The sequence below is a fragment of the Galleria mellonella genome, unplaced genomic scaffold (genome assembly GCF_026898425.1).
Source record: "Galleria mellonella isolate WM207_F2 unplaced genomic scaffold, CSIRO_AGI_GalMel_v1 utg182, whole genome shotgun sequence".
Lineage (NCBI taxonomy): Eukaryota > Metazoa > Arthropoda > Insecta > Lepidoptera > Pyralidae > Galleria > Galleria mellonella.
The window spans coordinates 763,857-785,417 of NW_026442023.1; the positions used below are offsets into that span (position 1 = coordinate 763,857).

The following is a 21,561-nucleotide window of genomic DNA, read 5'->3' on the forward strand; positions in this document are numbered from 1 at the left end:
GGTATCACATAACCAAACTTTGTACCTATTGCGGAACTAATGTAATAATGTTTGGAGTCACGACGTGATAACTGGGAGATAATATTTGTATTTACTAATGAAATATGACGGAAATTGACTTGGTAGTGTAGTAAATCAACACACTATCTCATCTTCAGATAGGTAAGGATTCGATCCTTACACAATACATATTGGGTTTGCTGGAAGAAATCTCTATTGGAGATAAGCTCGCCTTTGTGCACTATTATGTTTGTTTTTACATTTTAATAACCTTTTGTGTACAATAAAGAATAAAGAAAGAAAGAATACAAATATTTGAATTTATTATTGTCTCTTGCTATTAGTTTTTTTTTAATGGATTATAATGGAATGGCAATCAAAACAAAAACTTATAAACATCAAAAATTGCAATTTTTTTACAAAATTTAGCAATACTTTTGACCATTAACAAAAAAAAAAAAACAATCCAGCAATCGGTAAATTTAATTAAATCGGTATTTGGTAATCGAATGATTGGAAAATCATTCCAATACGGGTAATCCGAATGAATTGCTCAGTCGAGTAATTAGTAGCTGGATTAATAAAGTCGCGCATCGCCACGTTAAACGAATCTTTCGAGGTCTTATTATTTTTCGACAGACTGCGACCCCCTTTAATAACAAACGCGACCCCCTAACGATTGCGACCCCCTGGTTGAGAAACGGTGATTTATAAGTATCTATTCGTATATATATATATATTTTTAATTGATGATAAGGGAATAGTAACCCCGCCTGTGCTCACGGTATACGCTGACGGGGCACCAGTAAAGTGATAGGTGAGAATGAAGCAGGTCAGTTAACCCATCGGGATCGCTACATCTCGAATTCAGCAAGATGGTTTTCAGGGGGGACCACGTAGAGATCGACCTGAAAGGATATATCGCTAGCAAAGGGACTGATAGTCCGCATTACTAACAATCCCTTTCCCCCTTATACGTACATATTAGCGACCCACCTCGGCTTCGCATGGGTGTAAATGCTTACGTTTTTTACATCAGCTAATTGCATAATGTAGCTAGCAATATACCCAACCAGGTCGACCTCCTCGTGGTTCTCCCTGGAAACTATCATGGTTAATTCCTGATGAATTCATCATGATGCACTAACTAGCCTGTTTTCATTCTCATCTATCACCCTTCACTGGTGCTCCGCCAGCGTATCCCGTTAGCGCAGGCAGGGTTACCATACCATTTTCACCCACCAAAAAAAAATTGTATCATGTATGAATCAAATGGGTGTAGTAGATTATCCTAAATAAATAAACATAAGCCTTCACGGACTTTTTATAGACTTTTAAAGGAGATACAATCCCACTATACATTGTTCTATTATATCTCAAATGGATTAAGTCACGTTTTCGATTAAATCTCCCAGGAGGTTTGATTTTTTCCGACATCTTCCACAATCATCGGATTGTGGAATATGTAAATATTACGATTCATATTTCAATCAATTTATATAAAACATTTTCGAATTATACCTATACCTACCTCAGGAATCACTTTTTTGTTAAATGAAAATCGACAGTTAAAAAAGCAGCAGTTAAATTTTTTCCGTTTTTCTTACTTGAAATTGTATTCGGAATGAGTGGAAAAATAATAGAAAATAACTATTCAAAAATGCTTGTAATTAAGTTTACTTGATTAAAAAATATTCTTATTGTAATGTAAAGTATGTTTTTGTACCTACCCCCTTATTTATAAAAATGTCAAACCTCTCCAAAACCTATTTTATCTATTAAACTGTTTGGTTCCTTTCTTTTTACTTCATTTTCCAATTTGAAAAAAAAAATTACAAAACAGTATAATTATTAAAATACATTTGTAGGAGATTTTAGTTTTTACAAATAAGGGGTAATTGAACAAATTGTCATGAAATTTGGTACACGTATTATTTATGACGGAAATGGACATTGACAACTATATTTTCCGGTCAATCGACATGTACCGATCACGCGGGCGAAGTCGTGGGTAAATGGATAACGGAAATTTAATAAAGCTACTCTTTTTGTCGTTTTCATTTTATACGAAAGGCTTCCTTGTGATGAGTGTTTACATCATCATATGTCACATTGTCATGTTAAGTTCATTAATTTCCGTTATCCCCTTAAAAAGTTTAAGTTTCAAAAAATATTATCGTGAAAATGTTAATCAAATAACATGGAAGAAATTTACTTCCTAACATCTACCTATACGTGGTACATATCGGATAATCTACGATAATTTTCCATACGTACATCTACTCCGGGCAAAACTTGATGATAGGTCGTATATCAGGGTACAAATTGAACTCAATATAAAACGGAGTTTTTCCTGCGATCGACTTACAACCAGGTCGGGTCGTAAAAACGCTCAGCTAAGGCCGTAATTCTACCGTCATTACTTCCTATTTATTTTATATCACCGATCGATACCACTTCGTTGAATTTTTCAAATTGAAAGTTTATAAAGTCTAATAACACTTTGATATAATATATAACTACCTATAATGATGTGGTGTACTCTTAGTAGTATACCACCAACCTACATATACATTTAAATAAATACACATAATATTTAACAGAGATTTAAAAGAGTGTTTGTTGAGTTTCTTGCGGGCTCTTCTCAACAGATAACAAGCTTCCGAACCCTGCAGTAGATCAAAAAAAGTGACGATTTAAAAGTGCTTGTAAACAAGTCAATTTAAATAAAGATGATTTGAATTAGAATTTATAAACTCCAAAGGTCATCTGAATCTGATAGATCATAAAACGGCCCTGTGATATATTATCTCTAGATTTTTTACGAGGGAAATATTGTTATTAAACAATACTATAGTCTCGTTTTACATACCATCAGGTAGATTTTAACATGATTCTTCTGAAAACTATCGTCGTTAATATCTGGTAATCGTCACCTGGTAAATGGCCTTGTGGTCCCCGCATAGAATAAGTCAGCCCTTTTATTCCGTGGGTATCGTAAGAGGTGACTAAAAGAGGAACGAACAGCAGCGGCCCTCTTAAAACATTTCTAAAGCCTAATTACGTTTGTTAATTTGCCTGCCAAGCGTGACAATTACTGGTAAAACAAACACAAACTCACGATCGTAACCTACGTTCCCGTGATACTCTCCAACTATCTACCATATCTCCTCTCACCGTACCGGTTTCGTATCAAATTCTTTTGTCTTACATTCCTCACGGCTCTGGAATGCGCTCCCTAATACCATCAAGAGACTTCTGTCTAAAGCGTCATTAAAAAAAACGTTTTGTCCCAACAGTAAGTATTATCTATTATTCTCGTCTTCTTGTATAATATATTATAGTATATCTTATATTTATTATTTCTCTCTTTTCATTTAAGAGTTTCCTCTTGTCGGTGCAACTAATTCATGCGTCTTCTTCCAGCCAGCTCTATCCCAGGCCATATCCTTGACCTCCCTATACGACATGACACCTAGTGTTTCTTTTATCTGTCCCATGTAGTTATTACTCGGTCTTCCTCTTCCTCTTTTGCCCTCTATTTTTCCTTCTACTATGCTCTTAAAATTTATACTGTTATTTATATATATTTATTTGCTTATATATGTAAATTTTAGTATGCATGTATATAAATTACTACCAGTATCACATTCGTGTAATTTGACACTTCCCTAAGGTTGACAGGGAGAGAATGCTTTTAGCATTAAGTCCCTCTTGTACATGTATTAATAAATAAATAAATATTAAATAAATAAAATAATTACTATCATATTTACAAAAGGATCATCAATGATGGAAAATGCCATTAACAGACCCAATTGACCCGAATGACAGCGGCAGACTTGCCTGTGTTAAATTTAAATACGCTCAGTGAAATGTACGGGTAAGTATGTAGAGTGTTACTCTAGTTAAGTCTAGTTACGTTCAATCACAATGGGGTGACAGTCGACAAATACCTCTAATTGCCCACCCTATTAATTTTTTGACTGTCAGCATACTTTTTTTATTATAACACGGCATACGACCGCATTCGAGTATTCTGACACTTCTCTAAGGTAGACTGGGAGAGAATGTTTTTAGCATTAAGTCCGCCATGTACGCATTTTTTTTTATACAACTTAGAATGGCAAACAAGCTGATAGCCCACTTGATGGAAAGTGGTAACCGTCGCCTATAGACATGAGCAGTACCATGGACATAACAGAATATATTGTTTCGCCCATGATACCCCCCATGCGTTGCAATTCCTGAGGACTCAGGTGTTATTCTTCTGTACCCAGTAAATTCACGCCATATCACACCCTTCAAACCGAAACACAGCCATGCAAACACAACTGCTTCACGGTTGAAACACGAATCGGACAGAGGTACGTAAGCAATCAACTTTTGTACAAAGTCTCCCTCTGGTATTTGTATATGTACTAATGAGTAAACAAATATGACTACACTATCCTGAGTGAACACAGAAACATTCCATGAATACGATCAACCAAATGTTATGTATATATGTATATCAACGAGTCTATGTTCTATTTACTTTTATACTGCTAAGTATATATTCTGTTATATGTATAACAACTTCAGATTTATGAATACTGCCTGATTTAATGCAAACGAGTTGCTGTAATACTGTACTGCTGTAATACACGATAATCCAGGGATACCGAGTTTAAATCTTAGCCCAAACTCCTTCCTTCAAATTTGTTTGAACATTTTCAGCCAGGAAATTTAAAATCTACATATTTGTAACCGTCTCCCAAAAGGAGCAAGTTCTAAACTCGTCAATGGGTATTTTTTTGTGGCTAGGCTATGCGATTATATCGTTAATATTAAATGCTTTTTATTTGTTAAATGATGCAATAAAGAAATTTGGGGGGGAAGGAATTGTTAGTAATGGAGACTGAGAATCCCATTGCTAGCAATATACCCATCCAGGTCGACCTCTTCACGGTTCTCCCTGGAAACTATCATGGTTAATTCCTGATGAATTCATCATGTTGGGCTAACTGGCCTGTTTTCATTCTCATCTATCACCCTTCACTGGTGCCCCGCCAGCGTTTCCCGTTAGCCCAGGCGGGATTACCATACCATTTTCACCTATCAAAAAAAATAAATAAAGAGATATACTTTTTCTATTATATATTATTATACCACTTAAAGAATATATATCTTATCGAATATGTTAAGTTAATATTAGTTTATGTTTTCTTAATTCGTCAATGCATTGCTTACGTATTTCTCTATTTGCCCAACGGTTAACTGACAGAGAACACCATCTAATATTACGAGTGAGTCTGCCAAATGTCCATATATTTACGTTGTGCATGAAAGTTTAAATAATTAAATAAATATTAATTTTGTCACATTTGAAGTCACTTTTTTGCAAATCAAAGTTTAGTTGTCACAAAAATTTTCAACATTTATATTTTGCTTCAATATAGATACATACTGATGTAATATAACTATTCGACATTCATCATTACCAGCAGAATCAATTCCCTGGACGGTCAACATATTGTATCAATTATGCAAGCCTTTAAACATCGTATACCCGAATTGTGGCCAATGTCATTGATCACTGTCCACCGAGTGCGCTCCGTACTTTGCCTCGAAACTAAATCAATATGAATAACTGATTCGGTGTGTATGGACGACACAGTTTAGATTGCATTTTCAATATTTGATTTATATATGTTTAAGCTACTGCTAAGATTTATAATGTTTAGTCTACTCTGTGTACCGATGGAGTAAAAATATTTAATATGTGACAATCTTTACATTCCATGACCTTCATTTTCATGGCCGTGTTGTCCCGGCATAGAATAGACCACCCCTTCCTCGTGAGTGTCGTAAGAACCGACTAAAGGAGGACGAGGGATGGGCAGCAGCGTCCCTCTTAAAACATCTCTAAAACCTGACTGCACTTGCCAATCCGCCTGCCAGCCTGCCGGCGAGGCTTATATTCAACAATGGACGTATCAAAATCTTTTCATTCAGAAAAAAATTTATCCTTAAGATGTTGGATAAGGCACTATAGTAACAAAACTCCATTCCAGTCTATATGAAATAAATTATTTTTAATTTTTTATCACTGATAATGTAACTTTATATAAATGAAAGATTTTTTAACATCGGTTAAGTAATATTTGAGTTCATGCATTACAAACAAGCATACAAAAACTAAGTCTTTTCTTCTTATAGTATTAGTTTCGAAGAGCAACAGTAGCTTGTTAATAATGGATTGTTTTACATATATTCTCATGTACTGTTCACTACATATTACTATTTATTTATAGAGTGAAGTAAAATACCGGATTGTGTTTTTGACAGCTGCTTTACCACACGCAACAACATGGCTGCCTTTCTTAGTGTTGCCCTTGTAAAAGCATATCATAGATAAAACAAACATAATGTTGTACATTGTATTTATCTATAAACTACAGGTTATAATTACAATTAACAATAGTTGTAAAGCAAAATTTATTTGTAAACACGGGATTCCTCATTCTAAATTCAAATATTTTTAATGTAATATCTCTACAAACATCGACATGTATGTTTACATAACGTTCACTAGTATTTTCATTATTAGCCTAAGATTTAAAATCTAAATCCCGTAGGTATGAAACTTATTAAATGAAATGAAATGACATTAGAGAAAATATAATATAATGCACTCAAATTTTCCTACTTTCACCTGAAAGTAGTAAAATAAATAAATGACCTGCAGTAATTTTTGTTACCCGTGTATCAGTATTGTCTGTGTCTAAAGTTTTATTCTATTTGATAGTGCTGTTGGTTTTTTTTTTTTTATATAAAATCTACACGTTTGACATGAAGTTCATTTTTTTGTACGACAGACAAAATTGAAAATATTTGAAATTAGAATGCGAACTGATATATTTACTTATTATATATTTTATTTCGATTGAACTCATTTTCTTTCTAAGCAAAATACACCCTGTCCGGCTGTAAATAGCTTTTATTTTCATTCACTAATCAACAATATAACATACGATCTACTTACTTGTAATGGTATATTAATAAATTAATAACGGTATAATCGCACCTAAGTACTTTTCTAAATGTAAACAAACTTGGACTATTTAATAAATTTCAAGCTATGTAAGTTTCGAACTTAGCTTCGTGCCTAATAGATTATGTATCGATATTGACAGTTATGTTGCCAGCGCTATGGCAAAGTTTTCGTTAAGTTGTTTCGCTTGAGGGCGCTCGTATCTCAAAGTACTCTTGTCTTTGCTTTTACAGAAAATCGGAGTTGGTGAAAGCATCAAATTTTTGTCATATTTTGTCTCGTCTTCATATACTTTGTGGTTTTTTGTCATAGTCCCTTTTAAGCGACTTTAAAAGGAAATAGGTTCTAAATTCAATTCAACGGCCTTCGTGACATAAAGGGATGTTGCTTTCCGTAATGAGAATCTAAGTTCGATTCTCAGCTGAGCGGAATTAAAAAATTAATTTTTCTAAAGAGTCTGTGTGTTCTCGATGATGGCTCCAGATATTTGTCGCCTGATCCTCATCGTGCTCATAACACAGGGCATCCTAGTATGAGAACCAGGCAATTAGGATTGTGGTACCTATTAATTAATTATAAGATTAATCGCCATCCCCACATAGAATGATCCACCCTTCCTTTCACGTGAGTGTCCTAAAAAACGATTAAGGAAACTTAATAGTCGAGGGATGAGCAGTAGCGTCCCTCGTAAAACATCAGCAAAATCTAACGACGGTTGGCAATTCACCTGCCAAAAGTAGTACTGTACAAACTAGTACTGGCAAAACCACCCTTATGGCGAAGGCTAATGTTCAGCAGTGGACAGTCTACCAGAGGGAGACTTTGTACAAAAGTCGATTGCTTGAGTACCTCTGTCCCATTCGTGTTTCAACCGTGAAGCAGTTGTGTTTGCATGGCTGTGTATCGGTTTGAAGGGTGGGATATGGCGTGAATTTACAGGGTATAGAGGAATAACACCTGAGTCCTCAGGAATGACAACGCATGGGGGGTATCATGAGCGAAACAGTATACTCTGTTATGTCCATGGTACTGCTCATGTCTATAGGCGACCGTTACCACTTTCCATCAGGTGGGCCGTCAGCTTGTTTGCCATTCTAAGTTGTATAAAAAAGAAAAAGTTATAGGCTGATATGATGAATATTAATAAACGCACGAAATTTTATATATAATTTTTTTATTACTTTTATTGAGTGTAAAAGAATAAATTAACTAATTAAAAATTAAACACGTACCTATTGTAAAATAATTTCAATTATTGAATAATCTATACTTATAATAAATCTGTAGAGACGTCAATTCTGTACATGAAATATATTTCCAAAATAACTATCAGGGGGTGATTAGTGATCGATACTGATGCCAAAAATGCAATCAGTAAAATTTTTGTCTGTCTGTCTGTATGTTCGTTATAGAAACAAAAACTACTCGACGGATTTTAACAAAACTTGGTACAATTATTCTTCATACTCCTGAGCAGGTTATAGTATACTTTTCATCACGCTACGATCAATAGGAGCGGAGTAGTGAAGGGAAATGTTAAATATGTCCATTCGTGCGACGCCGGCACGGACCGCTAGTATTTTAATAAACTCATTAATTATTTCTAAAGTAAAAAAAGGTTGTCCTTCTCTCACCTACTCGCTGTGCCCAACAGGTTCCATAATTAGAGATCTGCCAACTACATTATAGAATGCAGTAAGAATTAAATGAATGAAATACAAACGATATATAAACCTCCTTCGCCTTATCAAAATAGGGGAATCGCCAAAAACCATTAAATCCAAAATAGATATGGGGCAATATATTCGCCCGTTGTATTCGCACAACCATTCATTTATTATAAACCGCAGCTCACTAAAGGGATAGAAGTTTACACATGACCCGATTTTGTTAAACATATCCCGAACGTGTTGACATATAAATACTGAACTGTATATAACTTCACTTATAAATTCTAATTTAATCCTTATTATTTCGGAGGAAAGGAATATTATTAATGGTGACGGTAGTTTATTATCAAAACGGCCACACAGCAGTCTATTGTAGAATGCTCTCGTTTGGCTGTTAGGAGTAATAGATGGAGACACATTGCGAGGACCTCAATCACAAAGGAGAGCCTCATTGACGATCCACTATCATTATAAAAACCACGACCACTCTGTCAAGAGTGTATGACTGAAGGGATAGTACACATGCTTGTAGTATTATATTGCCTATATTATTAGTATCTACGGTCCTACGTCACTGTGTGACCTGCGTTGCGGAAATTACTTAACTTTGTTCTAGTTACATGCCCCTGTTTTACTGTATAAACATAGACTACCTAAATAGTATACTGTCTTATAGAATTTCGAATAGAAATTGTGCGTTCACATTTCGCGTTTGTATTTTTATTGGGAGAGTGGAACATAGCTGAAAAATAATAAGTAATTTTCTTTTTATACAACTTAGAATGGCTAACAAGCTGACGGCCCACCTGATGGAAAGTGGTAACCATTTGAGCAGTACCATGGACATAACAGAGTATACTGTTTCGCCCATGATACCCCCCATGCGTTGTCATTCCTGAGGACTCAGGTGTTATTCCTCTGTATCCAGTAAATTCACGCCATATCCCACTCTTCAAACCGAAACACAGCCATGCAAACACAACTGCATCACGGTAGAAACACGAATGGGACAGAGGTGCCCAAGCAATCGACTTTTTTACAGTCTCCCTCTGGTAATTATATGTAAAACAACAACTGTATTTCTTTATTTTTGAATGTCGGTTGACTAAATTTTTTTTCATTTTACGATATTAGTTTACAATATCGATCACGTCTGTCTTTCATTATGGACATTATGTTTTGAAAATAAATAATAAGATTATATTAATAAGATTTCCTACTCTATTTTTATCGGCACATTAACTTTGGGGTTGCCAGACTAGTATCTATTTTTGGGACAAATTTGTCCTTTCAGCTATTTGCTTTAATATTTAACACGGACTAAGGCCTAAAATATAATCTACGTTTTATCATAGTATAAATAATGATACTTGTTCCTGTAGTTTTAATAGGTGATAATGTAATGGTAAACGCCGCCTACGTTGAGAGATGACAGATGCGGACGAAAGCAGGTCGGTTAGCCCATCCTGACAAATTCAATTAGAATTAACCACTATGGTTTTCAGGGGGAATCGCGTAGATGTCGACCTGACAGGGTATACTGTAATGGGACTTTTTTTGATCCCATTACTAACAATTCCTTTCCCCCTGTTCCTATAGTTAATCACGGATCATAGCGTTTTTGTATGAAGTTGTATGAAAGAGGTGTGATTTTATTCCATTTACACGGATAAAGTCGCGGGCACTGCTAAGATCATCATGTACCTAATCTAAATATTATTATGGTCTTTTCATTTAAGAGCTTCCTCCTGTCGGTGCAACTAACGACCTATCCCAGGCCATATCTTTGAGACATCCCTATACGACATAACGCCTAGTGTTTCCTTTATCTGTTCCATATAGTTATTCCTCGGTCTCTATTTTCCACTTCCTCTTTTGACCTATATTTTTCCTTCTACTATGCTCTTTAAAAGATCGTCATGTCGTATAAGGTGGTCAAGCATTTTGCCTCTTCTATTCTCTATTGTTTTTATTAATGTTCTTTTCTCATTCACCCTTTTCAAGACTGCCTCATTCGTTACTCTTTCTGTCCAGCTTATCATATCCATTGTCGTCCATGTCCACATTTCGAATGTTTCAAGCATCTTTCTTTCCTTTTGCGTCACTATCCATGTTATATACCCATATAATGCTGTGCTCCAAATTTAAGTTTTTATAAATTTCTTAAGGATCATTACAGTAACCTACTAATCTTATTAATGTGAAAATTAAGTAAAGATGTTTGTATATTTGTAATTCAACCACGCTTAAACAGCTTTTTATTTAACATATACGATATTTTATACATTAATCCATGCAAGCAAAGACACGGGAAATAGACAATTATTTAATAACGATAGATGGATGTATATTTTTTACTCTTTCACTTATGAACGGAATTTCAATTCCGTTAATTTTAAAAAAATTGGTACATGGGTAGGTTATATCTTAAGTTAGCACATACGAGTAGAATACTTTAAGTACTTATTCAGGCGAAGCCGCAGGATACAGATAATAGGATAATAATTCGTATTTAACTAATATTAAAGTGTCGATTCTGATAAATTTAAACGCTCTCTACATTTGTCATATAATTATTAGAAATGTAGTATTGAAGCCTAATATACTAATGCCACAAATTCTCATAAACAACTCACTTATAGTCATTAAAGTATCGGCTGATACTCAAATACCTAACTTTGCCCCAAATTGGTATATAAATATGAAAAAATAAACAATAATTGGGAAAAGATTACGTAAACATAAATTATAGGGGAGGGAAGGGTTTGGTAATGGAGAACGACCCGATTGCCCACTGATACTCCTGCATATACTGATAGCACAGGTGGGGTTACCATTTCATATCATCTACTGAAAGAAACGTATATGATATTAATAATAAATTTATATTATTAAATCAGTAACACACTCATCATCTTTCAATCATACTTCAGCATCCCACACTTACCATAATATTACCTTTTAAGACAATAGCTCCCATAAAATTCTTACTTAATTTATCTAATAGACATGTTGACATAAGTAATAAAATATTTAATTAAAAGTGGTAACGGTCACCTATAGATATGAACAGTAACAGGCACATAACAGAGTATACTGTGTCGCCCATGATACCCTTCATTAATTGCTATTTCTGGGGACTAAGTTATTCTGCCTCTCTACCCTATAATTTTATAGCCATAACCCACCTTTCAAATCAAAATAGAGCTATGCAAACACAACTGCTTCACGAAAGAAACATAATGGCACAGAGGTACCCAAACAGATGAATTTTGAACAAAATTATCTCTGGTATAATATTTTATCTACTAATATTTTATATATGAAAATTCGAAAAGTTAAATAGATACTCTTTATTGTTACCTCCAAAAGATTACAATAGTAAAGATCTTTCTTACTCGATCAAGTTTTATAGCTAAACAGATTTTAATAGAAATTCGTGCATGTAATAGGTATATTTTATATATAAAAAAAAAAAAATTCAAAAATTCAAAAATCATTTATTCATGTAGGACATTTTAGCCACTTATGAACGTCAAATTTTTACATTATAATTTTATATTTTCCCTACCGTCCAGTTCGGTATATAGATCCAATTGAGAAGAACTGGCAAGAAACTCAATTGAATTACTTTTTTTTTTTTTTTTTAAAGCCAGTTTATTTACAATGTATATTTATATAGGTGTCTATGTCTAACATTAAATGAAAATTCAGTGCATGAACAACTATTGCCATGCACACTCGTCATTCAAGTAATCGTTTAGTGAGTAATAGGCTTTGCTCAGTAAATATGATTTAACAGATGTTTTGAATTTATTTAAGGGTAATTCCAACATATCCTTTGGTATCTTATTGTAAATTTTTATACCTATTCCCATAAAAGACCTATTAACTTTTTCTAAACGATACTTGGGGACAGCAAGTTTGTCTTTAAATCTAGTATTAATATTATGAATATTGCTGTTTTTTGGAAATAAGTCAAGATTTTTATGAACATATAGAATATTTGAATATATAAATTGAGAAGCAACGGTGAGAATATTTGCCTCTTTGAATTTCTCTCTTAATGAGTCACGACTCTTCATACAGTAGATCGCTCGAACGGCACGTTTTTGTAATATGAATATATTCTTAATATCTGCCGCTTTTCCCCATAGTAATATTCCATAAGAGAGTAAACTATGAAAATAACTAAAATAGACTAATCTAGCAGTATCAGTATCAGTGTACTGTCTAACTTTACGCACGGCAAAAGCTGCTGAACTTAATTTCGCTGCAAGGCTTTGAATTTGTGCACCCCATTGTGTTTTATTATCTAGTGTGATTCCTAGAAAGACAGTAGATTCTATAAATTCAAGAGATTCGTCATTTAATTTAATATTGCAATTAGTATTAAAACTTTTAGATAGAGAGAAATTAACACATTTTGTTTTTTTAGCGTTTAACATAAGATTGTTAGTTGTAAACCAGTGCAGGAGACGCCGCAAAGCACTATTTACATCGTCATAATTATTAGTCATTCTATTAACTTTAAAAATCAATGAAGTATCGTCTGCAAACAATACTATGCCGCATCTATCCTGCATGGCATATGGGAGATCATTAATGTAAACTAGGAATAAAAATGGACCGAGAATAGATCCTTGAGGTACACCCATTTGCACAAGTGACCCGTCAGACGTAGCGTTGCTAATCTTCACTTTCTGTATATTCTTTATTATACTTATAAATTACAAAGATAATGCAGTTATAAATATAGTAAGCAAGGGTGGGCTTATCTCTAAAGGAGATCTCTGCTAGCCAACCCAATACAATGATGAAGGGATGTACCTAGTTAGCGGGTAACTATGTATTTATTATTTTCTTTCTTTCTATTGTATTGTTTATATTATTTATATACTATTGGAGATTGTACTTATTTATATATGCTTTTCACATTTTTAAATCTTGGATGCCCAACTAGTTTCTATTTCAATATAAATCCTTATTCATGAGCGTGGTTTACAACAATGAGAAAAGAAGAATGAGAAAAGAATATTAAAAAATTAAAAGCAATAGAGAATAGAGGAGTTCAAATGCTGGGCTATGTTATAAGATATGATATAAGATATTCATAAAGAGTTCACTAAAGGAAACAATAGAGGGCACAAAAGGAAGGGGGACTAAAAAATCACTACATGGGATAGATAAAGAAAAGCTAGGTATCATATCGTATAGGAATAGAGCTGGCTGGAAGAAAATACATAAATTTGTTGCCCTGAGAAAAAATAACATTTAAAATACTCATGAATATAAAGGTTTGTACTCGTATAGGGTATAGCCTATTATATCATAGATAAAGGATATATTTTTCCTAATTCATACTAAATCCCTGGAAAACAGCAGATTATTTAATATGTGTTTATAAATAATAATTAATTAATTAATCATTATGAAGAAAACAACTTTATGAAGAAAATTTTCTTGGAAGAACTTGGAACCTGGAATAATTATATCACATAGCCTGTTTTTTGAATAACTGGCTCTTATTAATAATATTAAATTCACAAAATACATACCTGAGATTATAGTGAAAATTTATAACGCCTTTTGTGTCACTTCTCATTAAAATATACTATAAATACAATATAATAAATATAATACAATAAAATATACGTACATAATAAATATATTATTATTATAAATGTTGCAATGAAGTATAAACAAATAAAACAAATCGCCATGTCGTCCCAGCATATAATAGGCCACCCCTTCCTTTCTCGTGAATGTCGTAAGTGGCGACTAAGAAACAGCGAGGGATGGGCAGCAGCGTCCCTCTTAAAACATCTCCAAAGCCTAACTGCGGTTGCCAATCCGCCTGCCAAGCGTGGCAGGCAACTACTGGCAAAATCCCCCAAGAGGGAGGCTTATGTTCAGCAGTGGACAGTTAAAGGCTGGTATGATGACGACTATGAACTATAATAAAACCTTTCGTTTAAAAGATATAATCGTTAAAATCTCATTAGAATATTAGCGTAGATATTGCATCACGAACGGGAAAAACAGTAAAAATTGAAAACTTCCGCTGTTTTTAAGTAGCTTGAAACATAATATTACCTTTATTCGTTTACATTAGCTCGCTTTTATCGAGTCAACTTGTAATAGAATCTACGGATATTTATTTTACACAGTTATTGTTAAAACATTATAGATAATAGAACACTAGTTCTACTACAATTGTAATAAAATTTTGTTAAAATCGGACTAACTAAATTTGTTAAAAACTTTGTCCTTTTATGCGAATTACAATGGCTTACAAGCAGGCAGTTGACTAAACTTTTTTTCTTAATTAATAAAAAAAATGTGCTTCTTTCTGTGTTGCAAGAATTAAAAATTTTCCAGATCAAACCGATTTTATAAAATTGAATTTGATGCTATTCTTTCTAATATGCTATAAATATACATAAGTACGTATTGCACATAAATTAATATATTTTATTACAATGGCGGTTATTGTTAATAATTTTGAAAATGAAAACATATTTCTATACTCAAATATAGATTAAAAATATTCAATAAAGATGAACATAATTTTGAAACATTATGCACTGTCTATCTTACTCTTTCAAATAAACTCATTACAATTTTGTTATGTTTTTATTTTTAATTTATCCTATCAAGAGAGAAATACAAATTTCTCCCTCAAACTTAGTATTAACTACATACACTTGTAACCCAATTTACGCAAACATGGATAAAAAAGTTGACCTGTTTTTTTAGCGAAGTATTTGTATAGAGGTACTCTATCTATATAATCTAAGTGCTACACTAACAAAAGATAATTATCATTATCAATCCTTATCTCTGTGTCTACTTCGCAGAGTCTGAGTGTAATCTTTGCAATTATACCTACTAATTTACTAAAATCTCTATTTAATTAAATAGCTTTTAATTTTCTATAGAATTAACAGAATTATTAAGCATTAACTTTTATCTGCGTCTCCGTCCGTGTGATCGGGATATATTTAAAGGCTTGAATAAAAAGTACACTATATCCTTCTCCATCCCATATATAAATTGCTATTACTATTAGGTATGCTATTAGGTAACAAACAAACTCACTTTCATATTTATAATATTAGTAAGAATTATATTTCACAAAATATTAATTTGATCATTTATTAAAAATTTGTAGACGAAAACTAATTTTCAAAACAAACAATTATTTTAGCTAGACATATTCAATAGGGGATGCGAATTTTCTAAACATTGTTCTTTATTGATTTCAAAAAAATATTTAATTAATTTAACTTTATTGTTACAGATATTTGCACTGCGAGATACAAAATGGAGCAAGTTACTAAATATTTAATTATAATTACATCTCTAATGACAGCAAAGCTGAGATTTACAGAAAGCAAGAATAATGCAGTACCTAATACTACGAGAAATTACTATCCGATACCTTACATCAATATTTGCGATATAATTGGTCGGTCGTCAAAAATATACTGCTACTGCAACAATATTGATCCAGAATTGACCACAAGGGCTGATTGTTGGATTTTTAGTGAAATCAAAGAGGATGATCCTATATGGCCCAATTTCTCATCGCAATCAGGATTAGAATATATCACGTTTAATGTACGATCAGAAAACGTGTTAACTTTTATACCGACGAAGGCTATATCTTCACTCGATAAACTAAAACAGATATCCATACAATTTGGAACTATAAAAAGAATACCACCGTATGCTTTTAAAAATTTACCCAAACTCCGCCAAATAATTTTAAAATCTAACAAAATCAATATTTTGGAGAAGTATTCCTTTTCTCACATGATGTCACTCTCTAATTTGAGTTTGGACGAAAATGAAATTACCGAATTGAACACCGACATCTTTTTTGATTTACCAAATTTGCAAATTTTGGATTTGTCATTCAACAATATAAGTTTAATACACGAAGGTTGTTTTAAGCATCTGGACAATTTAAAAGAATTAAATTTAGACAATAATTATATATCAGTAATTACAAAAGAAATGTTAGAGGGTCTGGAAAATCTTTCTAAATTAAACATTAGATATAATAAGCTGACAATGATTGGCAACTTAGCTTTCAGTGATTCTTCGGGATTAAAAGAGTTGCTAATAGATAATAATGATATAGAATATGTTTCTGAACGTGCATTCGGTGGTCTTTCACAGCTGAGAAAACTCACTTTATCAGGAAACAGACTTTCGAAATTCTACGAAGATGTACTCGACGAAGTAAGAAATCTTGTAATTTTGGATCTACGAGGGAATCTGTTGGAAACAATATCGTACGAGGCAATTCGGACGGTCGTGGAAAACGATAAATCAGCTTCAATAGCAGTATATTTGGATGGTAAGTTAATGATTTTATTTGCACTGATTATGGGCTATTATGTTAGTGATAATACACCTGTCTAAATAAAAATAAAATTATATCATGCGTTACTATCTGTCATTTCGCTCAATTTTCTATCGGTATAGGCAAAGAAACGAATGTCAAATTATTGCAAATATCCCCCACTTCATTCATATAATATCCATGGTGCTATTCTTATCTATATGCAACGATTACTTCTTTCATTCAGGTGGGCCGATAGCTTATTTGCCATTTAAAATATCTTAAAAAAATCATTCGTAATTTGTTTCATATTCACCGATACCGGAGACTGACTCTTGCTTTAGATGTCACTCTATTTAATCATTATAGGTTGGACAATTTTTCTCCCAATCTTTCCACTTTTGTATTGTACAAAGTATAAATATTTCGTCAATTTTGTCAATCTTTCATCCAACATGTTTCTGAACGTGCCTGCCTGTTCAAATTCGAATGCCCGAACTAACGTAGCATGTTCTTTCTCGTTTTAAATCGACAATTTCAATCCAACCTCGCACTATTGTATTACGAATGCGGTCTACCAGCCTTACCTAGCAAATTCTGCGCAGTGTTCGCATTTCAACCACATTAATTCTACTTTACTTGCATTTCATTTTAGTAAATATGACTGTACTGTTCTCTCGTTCAAAGAGAGTATGAACATACTCTATTTGCTATATGAAATTATGTCAAATAAATATCTACTTTTTAAAGTCTATACTACTATTGATTGTGTGATATTATTTAAAGTTTTACTTATGATAGTACAGAAAAAATCACAGTATAAATAAGACAATAGATATAATGTATTTATTTATTTAAGACAAACAGACAGCTAGAATAATTCATAATTACTCAAATAGTAATTTGACAGCTACTAAACTTTGCATGTAGGTAGAATATTTATATGGTAGAATCATTATCATCGTCATTTCAGCTTGTGTCAATCCATTGTTGGGTATAGGCCTTTCTTAACGCCTTCCAACATATCGATCCTCTGCTTTTCGCAATAGGCCACACATGTCATCATTTTTGCCATTAACTGCTCACTGCTGAACGTAAGAATTCTCATCGAATGTCAGTTCTTCGAGCTATATAACCATTGCCATTTTATCTTGCTTATCTTTCTTGCTATATCGGCCACTTTGGTCCTTTAGCGGATATCCTTATTTCAGATTCTGTCACGCAAAGGAATTCCGAGCATAGCCTTCCCCATAACTAGCTGAGCAACTTGAAACGTCTGCATACAGCCAATCGTATAGGACCATGTTATTTCTTTTTTATTGCATATAATATTTTTTTTATACAACTTAGAATGGCAATCAAGCTAACGGCCCACCTGATGGAAAGTGGAAACCGTCGCCTATAAATATGAGCAGTACCATGGACATAACAGAGTGTACTGTTTCGCCCATGATACCTCCCATGCGTTGCCATTCCTGAAGACTCAGTTGTTATTCCTCTGTACCTAGTAAATTCACGCCATATACCACCCTTCAAACTGAAACACTGCCATGCAAACACAACTGCTTTACGGTTGACACACGAATGGGACAGAGGTACCCAAGCAAACGACTTTTGTACAAAGTCTACCTCTGGTGATATAATATAAAATAATTATAAATATTAAAAAATAAATTGCTCCAATAGTATATAAAAATGTTATCTAAAGTAGAAATTACTAGCTCTATTTCAAATATTACTAATTTATACGTCGTTCTTAATTCGAATTTCATACGTTATTTAAATAGTAATTAAACACATTCCAAATAAACAAGGACAAAGATACTGCTTGGATAGAAACGTCGTATCTATTTTGTGGTTAAATCGAAGAACCTTCAAATATCAGTTGTCCAAATCTAATATTTAGGAGGCACAGATTCTGCCACGCAAAGGCTAAGCATAGCCCTCCCCATAACTAGCTGAGCAACTTGAAACATCTGCATTCGCCAACCGTATTTTATCGTAATTAACAAGAACACCCAACTGATTCAATTTTATTGGGCACTTCTATTATATAAAAATTAAGGCAAATGTTAGGATTATATATAGGATATGCCGTGTAGGACGACCCCCCACTAGATAGAGTGACGACCTGAAATACATTGCAGGAAATCAGTGGATGAAGGTGGCTCAGGACCGTTCTTTATGGCAGTCTATAGGAGAGGCTTATGTCCAAGATAATAAATTGTGCCTTATAAGTCTATGGGGAAGATTTTATGTTTAGTATTGACCAATTTATTGGCTGGAATAAGAATGAACCTAGAATTAAGACGATGTAGAGATTGTTTTGCCATGTGGTCCTAACATAGAATAAGCCACTCCTTTATTTCTCGTTAATGCTTCATTTCTCGTTGACTAAGCGAAATTAAAGGCCGAGGGATGGGCAGCATCTTTCTTAGAACATCACCAAAAGCCTACCTACGGTTGCCAACCGGTCTGTTAAGCATGGCAAAGCTAAGACCTGGGGGGAAAGGGATTGCTAATAATGGAGACTGAGAATCCCATTGCTAGCAATATACCCAACCAGGTCGACCTCCTCGTGGTTCTCCCTAGAAACTATCATGGTTAATTCCTGATGAATTCATCATGATGGACTAACTGGCCTGTTTTCATTCTCATCTATCAACCTTCACTCGTGCTCCGCAAGCGTATACCGTTAGCGCAAGCGGGGTTACCATTCCATTTTCATCCAATAAAAAAAAATTTGGCATGCCCCTACAAATTTTTACTTCAATGTATGTGCCCATATACAGACGTGGTGCTGTTTATGTATGTGAGGAAACGTCTTCAGTAACGATCCAGTCAGAGGAGTATTATATTCTTTAGTCGAAACCTTGTAAACATTTTTATTCACACATTTTTAATTCTTTGGATTTTGGAGGGGTGTGCCATATTACCGTAGACAATCTATGTCTGAGAAAATTTAATAAATAAATATTAAATTAAAAGAGATAAAATGTTTTTAATTTGGTAAGCGGTGCCTACATAATGTAATAATTATTACGTTATTAATTTTAATACATCATTTTAATCTTATAAAAGCATTCAGCTTAGAAATTTGAAATATTTTATTGTTGTATTTACTAATATAATATTATAAATGTAAAAGTGAATTTGTTTGTTTATTTAACTTTGCCTTGACCAGTCGCTATGAAATTTGGTATACACGTCCTATATGGGATGGAGAAGGATGTAGGCCACATTTTATCCCAGCCAGTAAACATATGTCGTGGTCACGCAGAAGAAGTCGCGGGTAAAAACTAGTAATCTCATATAAATAAACGACTATCAAATAAAGAAGTTTCCAAATTCGTCTGATTTAATTTTGGGCTGTATCGTTAATTTTGAACTTGATTTTCAATCTGGCTGCTGAGCAATCAAAGAATGGAGCAGAGAAATAACCTGATAAGGGGAGCAAACTGAGCAGTACAGGTGCGAACCGGCGATGCCGATAGTAATCGACAAACAATTGACAGTTTTTTTTTTATAACAATAACAATATGACAACCGCAGTTAGACTTTGTTGATATTTTAAGAGGGACGTTGATGCTTATTCCTCGACTATTAAATTCCTTTACGATACCCACGGTAAAAGAAGGAGGGTGTAGGTACTATATAACTTAAATTATGTTGTATCATGAACTTTCTAATTTTTTCTTTGTTTTCTAAGTTATTTTATTATTTGTGCCTATCAACCCATCCCTTGATTATTAAATTTCCATACAACACCTACGGTAAAGAAAGGGGTGGTCTATTCTATGATGGGACCATATGGGCAATTTTTTTAATACTGTGTATAAAACATATTATTTGTCAATGTGTGTGTGTGTGTGTGTGTGTGCGTGTGTATGTGTGTGCGTGCGTGTGTGCGTGTGTGTGTGTATTAAGGGCCATAGTTGCTATTTGTAAAAGAATAAATAAAATTAATTCACTTCAAATAAAATTTTAAAATACCATCTTTAATTAATGATATATTAACATAATATTTCATAATTACTATCGCAACAGTTATCGCAGATGTCACTTATTACGCATGCATAATATAATATTACGAATTCGAGTCACACACGCAATAAATCATCCCCAGTCCCCGACCTTATCCTCAATGAGGGAAGTCGTGGCTATTACATTAGACTTAGTGATGAATTTCCTCCCTAATAACATGTGTAAGACAAATATTACACGAACTTTCTGATCGTATATAAATACTGATTAATATAACGTAAACTAACTTTTACTCTCAACTTCGTCTGCGTGATCGGAATATAACTGGTAATGATAATGGAATAGTAAACCTATTTGTATACTTTGGCGTTGGTGGGACCAGGTCTCAGCTCAGTCTCAGCAGGAACCAGCTCATTGTGACAGAATCAATAAGAATTAATCACGATGGTTTCCAAGGAGAACCAGAGGAAGACTTTGTACAAAAGTCGTTTGTTTGGGTACCTCTGTCCCATTCGTGT

The 21,561-nt window shown here is 33.5% G+C and overlaps 1 protein-coding gene across 1 annotated transcript in view; it reads left to right on the forward strand.

Annotated features, from left to right (window-relative positions):
- The window catches only part of LOC113522201 (connectin-like), a 75,559-nt gene that overhangs the window by 40,028 nt on the left and 13,970 nt on the right, over positions 1-21,561 (forward strand). The window contains exon 2 of the mRNA XM_031911033.2: positions 16,010-17,074. Coding sequence (XP_031766893.2) covers positions 16,033-17,074 — 1,042 coding nt within the window. The 5' untranslated portion in view covers positions 16,010-16,032. The remainder of the gene's footprint in view (positions 1-16,009; positions 17,075-21,561) is intronic.